This window comes from Triticum aestivum, chromosome 6B (assembly GCF_018294505.1).
Source record: "Triticum aestivum cultivar Chinese Spring chromosome 6B, IWGSC CS RefSeq v2.1, whole genome shotgun sequence".
Lineage (NCBI taxonomy): Eukaryota > Viridiplantae > Streptophyta > Magnoliopsida > Poales > Poaceae > Triticum > Triticum aestivum.
Genome location: NC_057810.1, coordinates 642,474,015 through 642,483,275, shown reverse-complemented (window position 1 = coordinate 642,483,275; position 9,261 = coordinate 642,474,015). Strand labels below are relative to the sequence as shown.

Here is a 9,261-nt window from a genome sequence, read left to right as displayed (position 1 = left end):
TGTTGTTGTTGCTTATCTGTTCTATATAGTTTGCTGTGCCCAGTTTTTCCCCTCCCTTTTATTTTTAGGGTCCCGATAACTGCCACACGTGTGGTGTATCGGGTAGTTGTGCCACACGCCTCGTGTGGCATGGACAGCAACCAGCCCACACACCTACGTGGGGGAAAAATAACTAATGCCCACACACATCTTTTTTTCCCTCCCGAACCCTCTCACACGCGTGCGTGTGGGTGAAGTTGATAATGCCCACACGTCCGTATGTCAGGCCTCGTACCCTCCTGGTCCCGCACGCGACGCGTGACGCCCACCGCGCGTCCGCAGTTGCCATGGTCCAGACCCTCGTCCATGTTCGTTTAACTGCAGTTGCCATGTCGCTGAACTACGGTTGCCATGTCGGACAACTGCAGTTGCCATGGTTGCTCAACTGCAGTTGCCATGTATGGTCTGATCTAATGTAGTTGCCATGATTTCATAATTTTAGGAGTTGCCACATACTAACACTAGGCAGTTGAGAGAGTTACCATGTGCTCACAAGCATGCTAGGGCAGTTGCCATGTAAAAAGGAAGAGTTGTCATCTGCTAACGTGCACGTTAGGGCAGTTGTCATGTACGTGCACGTTGGGGCAGTTGCCATGTACCATACAAAAACACATGGCAACTCGGTAAAAGAGAGTTGCCATCTGCTTACGTGCACACTAGGAAGTTGCCGTGTACCCTGCAAAAACACATGGCAACTTGGGTAAAAAAAGAGAGTTGCCACCTGCTTATAAAGCACACTAGGGGCAGTTGCCATGTGTGCTGCAAAAACACATTGCAACTAGCAGCTGGGGTGTGGGAGATGAGACGGGCGTGTGGGCGAGATGGCAAATGCCCACACACCAGTCCTTGTGCGTGACTGAAAACTGGTGTGTGGGTGAACTGCTAAACGCCCACACATCGGCCCCTCCGTGTGGTAAAACGGATGTGTGGACGAACTATGTCACACACCACACACACGCCTTGTCCTACGTGGCACAAAAAATCAGCCAAATTGTGCCAAGATTCGTGCATATAGTACTGGACGGTGATGAATGCGTGTGGTCGAGATAGTCAATGCCCACACGTGTGGGCGTTAACATTTCCGTATTTTTAACCTTTTTGATGGTGTGCATCTTTGATGTCTTGATTTGATGTTGATATTGTGTCTTTGCTGAGGCCAGATATATTTGTATCATCTTGACATTAATATATTATTCTTTATTGAAAAATATGATCGTGATAATAAGGAGGTGCACGCATCGTAAACGAACTGTTATTAGCATGTCCACTCAATCATTTGCTCGAGCAATGAACGATGGAACAAGAACAATTCAGCGACAGTTATATATGTTTAATCTGATTCTAAATTACAACCTTCGTCTAGAATTAACTATCGCACACTCATTTCAGCGAGAGTTAATTCCGGATGAAGGCAGTACTAAATAAAGTTACAATGGCTGCTCGGCTAGTTCCAGCGGCCCGAGCGATGCCGCCCCGAGCCTGGTGGCGTTGACGTAGTCCTGCGGCGCGTGCGGCGGCAGCCCCGGCATCACCAGCGCGGCCACCCTGGCCAGCCGCATCAGCCACCCCTCGGTGTACTCGGGCCCCTCCGCATAGCCGATGAGGAAGCTCCGGGCGAGCTCCCACCACGCGTTCACCAGCTTGGGCGCCACCGCCAGCACCGAGAAGTAGTTCTTGTTGGGCTCCTCCGCGGTCACCTGCTTCTCAGCAACGCAACACAAAAAGCGTCTGTCAAGTTACAGTCTTAGTGGGATCCACGAAGCATATAGATCGGTGGTCTCTTCTCCAAAATTGCAGTGAGATGAGGTTCTTGCTTCCAAGCCATGCTCTGCTTGTCTTGCCTTGAAAGTTTAATCCTGTTACAGCATCACATGCATTCCTTCTATCGATCACAAGTAACTTATTTTTTTTTGGGTAGTATCTTGTAGAGAAATACATTTACTTGTTCTAGTTGCAAAACAGAAAGTTCGTTCGATTTTTGGATAACAAGTGGGAGATCTTTCAAAAGAAAAATGAAAGTGTCATGGCGAGTGACTGGACGGACCTGTCCTCTGTAGAAGCTGTCGAAGTAGAGGCACGTCCCGAAATGCTTGAACAGTAGCGTGGAGTCGTCGTAGGGCACCCGGGGCACGATGTCGTTGCAGTAGACGAACCTGAAGTACCGGCTGGGGTTCTCCAGGTGCGGCGCCATGAACGCCCCGAGCCGCTCGTCGCCCACGCGGGGCTGCCCGAACGTGTACACGCCCTGCAGCCTGCCCAGCACGGCCTCTTCCCCGTGCAGCGCCAGCACCGTCGGGAACAGCACGGCCAGCGCGCCGCCCAGGCTGTGCCCGGCCACCGCGAACCTGGCGCCCGGGTTCCCGTCCAGGAACCTCTTGAGCTTCTCCCTGATGGCGTAGTAGGCGAACGGTCTTCCGTCGCCGGCGCCGGTGGGGTCGGCGACGTCCCTCGGCCAGCCGCCGCCGCGCCGCTGCAGGCCCAGCGCCTTCATGAAGCCGCCGTGCACGCGGCAGCCGGCGCCGGCTCCCGGGAGCTCGTACCAGGAGAAGTCCACGTCCGTGCACCACTGCTCCGTGTCGAACGGCTTGGTCCCGCAGAAGGCCACCACGGCCAGCGTCGCGTCCGGCGCCGGCGCGTCCGCCAGCATGAACGCCTGCGTCGTGTAGTCACCTTCGTAATCTGGAACAATAGATCCATCCACCAGAGCGCGACACGCTATTAATTAAGCGCATGCATCGTCATGCATGCGACCGAAGATGGCGGAGTTGTTGGTTGTCTTACCGTTCCAGCAGTTGTAGAAGCCCAGGAACTCCATGTGCCAGTGGTTCTTGACGACGCTGCTGATGACGAGTTCGTTCTCGTAGGCCAGTTTCGCGGCCATGATCGACAGAGCTGCGTGGTAGTTGCTGTCCCCGGGTTTGATCTTCTTGTCGAGCTCGACCCTCGTGTCGAGCAGCCCGATGCAGGAACGGTAATTCAGGGATGATCTGTCTGGCATTTTCACCTTCCCTGCAGCAAAGAGTTGGTATTACTAGCATATATTCTCCTTGTTTAGGGATTCGGGGTGGTACCACACAGCGAATTTTTTATAGATAAAACCAGGTCTCATGGTTAGCAGGTGAGACCGATGATACGTGGCATTCACAAATCATAAAGTATCTAATCTCTCTCTCCTGATTTCAGGTGAGGGATAGGATAGATGCTTTGTGATTTATGAATGTCACGTGTCATCCATCATGATGGGTCTCACCTGCTAATCCGTGAGACCTGGTCTCATAGAATTTTTTTTCCCACAGAACAGACATACTTTACTTGTCATTTTGTCACACGCAACTGGCTCTGTGAGTGTGTGACAATGTACATATCGGGGCAATAATTCTCAGAACTGGTGCTCAATCAATCAATTATAGGGTTTGTCCTCTTCAGGACGCAATCGTCAACATTTTGAACAGTAAGCTGGACTGCTACAGCAGAACATTATCATTCAGTTTTAAGTATGAAAAACGACCTTTTATCAGTTTTTAGAAAACGACTTGTAATTTCTGCTTTTATGGTGGGCAGTCTCTAGTCAAAGACTAGTCCTGAAAATATGTGTTCTTAGTTCGTTGAAGAATCAGCGGTTCAGCGGCACACAAGATATATATTAGCGGCGTCCATCATGTCAAAATCCAACATACTCCCTCAGTTTCTGTTTTGATAACTACGTATGACTTTACACCCGCTTACCAAGAGCTATTCTTTTTAGAAAAATAGGGAGTGATCCCCGGCTCCATGAACCAGAATGAAACCACGAGTAACCATATATACCAAGAGTACTAAAATAAGCATGAACTCATAAAGCTGCAAGGAGATATTAGTAGCTAGCTTGGTGTATCGAGACAGTATTCCTTTTCTTAATTTGCATGGAGTAGCGTCAAATTAATATGCAAGTTAGGTAGGTTGGTTGATCGCATCACTGCAGGTAATTGGAACTGCATCATACGATCGCACGAGGTCGGGAATGAATGTTCTTTTTATTTTTTTGCGGGGTAGGGAATGAATGTTCATGTCCAGTTATCCACCCTCTCCGGAACAAGACCAGCGGAGCAGAGTAGTTGAAGGCGAAAGCACCATAAATGCAACCAATCCGTGCGGTCAAGAGAACAGACAGTTGGATACGATCGAGCACGTCCTTCCACGGGACGACCGGTCGATGTCGATGACTGATGAAGAACGTACCATGCAGGGCGTTGGCGAGGAGCGGGAGGACGCCGCCGCCGTTCTCGTTGAGGAGGTTCATCCAGTACTCGGCCGCCCGCCCCAGCAGCGCCACGGGCCGCTTCGCCCACAGCAGCAGCATCTGCGCCACCAGCGACACGAAGACGGCCCACCGCCGCCGCGCCGACCCGATCTCCGTGCCCGCGGGGCAGTCCACGGCGTCGTTCTCGGCGACGTTGGGCGACCAGAGGAGGTGGACGAGGTCGCGCACCCCGCCCTTCTCCGGCCGCAGCTCCATGAAGTCGCCGTTGCAGAAGCCTCCTCCTCCGCCGTAGACGCCATCGCCGTCGGAGGCCATGCCTAACGTCGTCGGCTCGACCGGAGCCGAGGACCTATCGATCGATGGTGCGTAGGAAGGTGGGACGCGCGCGCGGTTGAACTGGTTGCCGTTCCGGCACGTCGGAGCACGGAGGGTGTATATATAGAAGGGAAGTAAAGTAAGGTGGCAGATGGATGGAATTAATTACCGGACCATTTTTTATGGGAAACCGGACTGGTCAATCCATATCCTCGTTCAATAAATATGGGACCATTATATTGCGAGAAATGGGCAGCTAGGTGCATGGTCTGGCCGTGTTGCAAAAACCACACAATGTTATGAAAGCAAAAGAGGTTATATATCATTGTCCATGTCCATTATCATTGCCGACGTATAATTGGACGTACACTGGCTGTCAGAGGTACACACGAACACGATGGTGATAATGGAGTACAGCCTTTGACTGGACGCGGACGCGAGGACGCAGCAAATGGATGGATGCGCATGGAAGCAAGAGCATGGGAGTGGAAAGCTTATGCTTGGAAGCCACCTCCATGTCCACGAATATCAAGCTAGCTAGCGGCTCTTGCTTGATTCCTTCACTGGTTGTTACGTGAGAGTTGGTACATGGAGTGATGAATGATCGATGGGAATGTGGTCATTGTGGTGGGGCATGCATAGCCATGGCGAGCTAAGCTACCATTATATGCGCCTCTCCTTGGCGTGCAATTCGCGGGCTCCTGATACGGAGAACATTTCGTCAGAGGTGGTGTGCGTGGAGAAGGCCGTGGGAATGGGGAAAGATTTGTTGAGTCGGTATATACAAAAAGTTTCTAAGATATTTTTGTTACGCTTGTAGTTGTACTCCCTCTGGCCGGAAATACTTATCATCAAAATAAATAAAAAGAGATGTATCTAAAACTAAAATATATTTAGATTCATCCCCTTTTATCCAGTTTGATGAGAAGTATTTTCGGACGGAGGGAGTAGTAGTAGATATTAAGAACACGTTTGGTTTGGGTCATGATTAACATCGTCACAACTAGCTATGGAAGAAATGTCCCTCGCATGCAAAGTAGGATGAACAAGATGGCCACCGCAAACGTAGCAGATTGGCGAAGGATGCTTGAGTGCCCGCCTAAGGCTTGGCCGCGTGAGAGTGCCCTCCGCGACGTCCATTTTGCGTTTGCCTCGTGCCGCTGGCTCCCTGGGGAGTTTTGCGCCGTTCGATCTGCCCGGGCGCACGACAGCCCACCGTCTTTCCGGGGTCCATGACATGTGGGCCACGCGTGCGACCCAGGACACCTCTCTGTAGTGGGTTTCGTCGCGCCCACGTGCGCCTTCTCGCGCGCTGCCCCACGCGAGATGGGGAGGCTGGGTCACGTCAGCATCCGCAAGCGCCAGCTGCGGCCGGGTTGGTTCGCTCGCGCCAATGTAGTGGTCCTTATGGACCACTTACTCGCAAGCATGAGGTATTAGGTCGATGGTGATTTGCTAGGCGACGCGCTGCGCGTCGACGACAACCTTGAGGTGGATGTTCTCCGGTGCAACGGCGGCAGTCACAGAGCCACTAGTGTGTGGAAGAGGTTATCTCCGTAGAGGTCGGCGAGGGTGGCAGGCAACGTGGAACCTAGGTGTGTGGGCTCAACGCGTACACTAGCTAGATCAGCCTGTGAGCTTCGTGATGACGGTAAACTTGTCGAAGAAGGTGACGAAGGCCTCGTGGGACTAAGAGACGAACCTGACGTTGAAGAGGCATTTCATCCTGTCGGCCGCCAGCAACATGCGAATGTGTTGCCCGGTGTCGGGCTGTAGCCTTGCATCATGGACCATATGGCGCAGCCGCCTGCTGCTTGCGAGGATCTCCTCCATCTGTCTGAATCCTGGGCACTTGATTTTGAGATTGGAGGAATCACTCTTTCCTTTGGTCTAGGTGCGTAGGTGCATGCAATTTTGTAGATTGATTGAGTGGAGGGGCGCCTTATATGAGAGTGTAAACTATGTCGCGTTCACATGTGTGTTGGCCATGTCGTTGCGGAGACCGCTCCCTTCAGTGGAGGGGCACCTTATATGAGAGTGCAAACTATGTCGCATTCACATGTGTGTTGGTCATGTCGTTGCGGAGACTGATACGTCTTCAACGTATCTATAATTTTTTATTGTTCCATGCTATTATATTATCTGTTTTGAATGTTTAATAGGCATTTATATGCTATTTTATATTATTTTTGGGACTAACCTATTAACCGAGGGCCCAGTGCCAGGTTCTGTTTTTTTTGCCTATTTTAGAGTTCCGCAGAAAAGGAATACCAAACGGAGTCCAAACGGAATGAAACCTTCGTGATGATCTTTCTTGGACCGAAAGCAAACTAGAAGACTTGGATATGAAGTCGGAGACGCAACGAGGAAGCCACGAGGCAGGAGGGCGCGCCCCCACCCTCATGGCCCCCTCGTGGCTCCCCTGACCTAGTTCCTTTGCCTATATATACTCTTATACCCTGAAAACATCCAAGAGAGCCACGAAACCACTTTTCCACCACCGCAACCTTCTGTACCCGTGAGATCCCATCTAGGGACCTTTTCCAGCGTCCTGTCGGAGCGGGATTTGATCATGGAGGGCTTCTACATCAACACCATTACCTCTCCGGTGAAGCGTGAGTAGTTTATCACAGACATTCGGGTCCATAGTTATTTGCTAGATGGTTTCTTCTCTCTGATTCTCAATACCATGTTCTCCTCGATGTTCTTGGAGATCTATTGATGTAATACTCTTTTGCGATGTGTTTGCCGAGATCCCATGAATTTGTGGATTTATGATCAAGATTATCTATGAATATTATTTGGTTCTCCTCTGAATTCTTATATGCATGATTTGATATCTTTACAAGTCTCTTTGAATTATCGGTTTAGTTTGGCCTACTAGATTGATCTTTCTTGCAATGGGAGAAGTGCTCAGCGTTGGGTTCAATCTTGCAGTGTCCTTTCCCAGTGACAGTAGGGGCAGCAAGGCACGTATTGTATTGTTGCCATCGAGGATAAAAAGATGCGGTTTTCATCATATTGCTTGAGTTAATTCCTCTACATCATGTCATCTTGCTTAATGCGTTACTCCATTCTTTATGAACTTAATGAAGGAAATATGCCCTAGAGGCAATAATAAAGTTTGTATTTATTTTCTTATATCATGATAAATGTTTATCATTAATGCTAGAATTGTATTAACCGGAAACTTAGTACATGTGTGAATACATAGACAAAACATAGTGTCCCTACTATGCCTCTACTTGACTATCTCGTTAATCAAAGATGTTTATGTTTCCTAACCATAGACATGTGTTGTCATTTGATAAACGGGATCACATCATTAGGAGAATGATGTGATGGACAAGACCCATCCGTTAGCTTAGCATTATGATCGTTACAGTTTCATTGCTACTGCTTTCTTCATGACTTATACATGTTCCTCAGACTATGAGATTATGCAACTCCCGAATACCGGAGGAACACCTTGTGTGCTATCCAATGTCACAACGTAACTGGGTGATTATAAAGATGCTCTACAGGTGTCTCTGAAGGTGTTTGTTGGGTTGGCATAGATCGAGATTAGGATTTGTCACTCCATGTTTCGGAGAGGTATCTCTGGGCCCTCTCGGTAATGCTCATCACTATAAGCCTTGCAAGCAATGTGACTAATGAGTTAGTTGTGGGATGAAGCATTACAGAACGAGTAAAGAGACTTGCCAGTAATGAGATTGAACTAGGTATGATGATACCTATGATCGAATCTCGGGCAAGTAACATACCGATGACAAAGGGAACAACATATGTTGTTGTGCGGTTTGACCGATAAAGATCTTCATAGAATATGTAGGAGCCAACATGAGCATCCAGGTTCCACTGTTGGTTGTTGATCGGAGATGTGTCTCGATCATGTCTACATAGTTCTCGAACCCGTAGGGTCCTCACGCTTAACGTTCGATGCCGATTTGTATTATGAGTTATGTGTTTTTGATGACCGAAGTTTGTTTGGAGTCCCAGATGAGATCACAGACGTGACGAGGAGTATAGAAATGGTCGAGACATAAATATTGATATATTGGACAACATTATTCGGACACCGGAAGAGTTCCGAATGGTTTCGGCTAAAAACGGAGTGTCGGAGGGGTTACCGGAACCCCCCGGGGGAAGCAATGGGCCAACATGGGCCATAGGGGAGAGAGAGGACAACCCACATTGGGGAGGCGCCCCCCCATGGGGAGTTCAAATAGGACAAGGGAAGGGGGCGCGCCCCACCTTTCCCTCTCCCTCTCCCTTCCTTCCCCTCTTCCACCAGGTGGAATCCTACTAGGACTTCGAGTCCTAGTAGGACTCCCTTCTCCTGGCGTGCCTTGCAAGGGCCGGCCAGCCTCCCCCTCTCCTCCTTTATATACGGGGGCAAGGGGGCACCCCAAAGTACATCAAGTTCTCTTAATCGTGTGCGGTGCCCCCCTCCACAATTACACACCTCGGTCATATCATCGTAGTGCTTAGGCGAAGCCCTGTGCCGGTAACATCATCAACACTATCACCACACCATCGTGCTGACGGAACTCTCCCTCGTCCTCAACTAGATCAAGAGCTTGAGGGACATCATCGGGATGGACGTGTGCTGAACGTGAAGGTGCCGTACGTTCGGTGCTTGGGTCGGTTGGATCGTGAAGACGGTC

General features: G+C 50.0%; 1 protein-coding gene across 2 annotated transcripts; it reads right to left on the bottom strand.

Moving 5' to 3' along the window:
• Positions 1-1,255: 1,255 nt before the first annotated feature.
• On the bottom strand, positions 1,256-4,840 carry LOC123138447 (triacylglycerol lipase OBL1). Of its 2 annotated transcripts, none has more exons than XM_044558424.1 (4): positions 4,258-4,840; positions 2,821-3,048; positions 2,084-2,692; positions 1,256-1,736 (listed from the first exon to the last, which is right to left on the bottom strand). In XM_044558424.1, the coding sequence occupies exons 1-4, from the start codon at positions 4,592-4,594 to the stop codon at positions 1,435-1,437; spliced, it is 1,476 nt and encodes a 491-aa protein (XP_044414359.1). In that variant the 5' UTR covers positions 4,595-4,840; the 3' UTR covers positions 1,256-1,434. The 2 variants fall into 2 exon arrangements, with proteins under 2 accessions (XP_044414359.1, XP_044414360.1); XM_044558425.1 differs by having other exon boundaries at positions 2,084-2,718; positions 4,258-4,829.
• Positions 4,841-9,261: the final 4,421 nt, after the last annotated feature.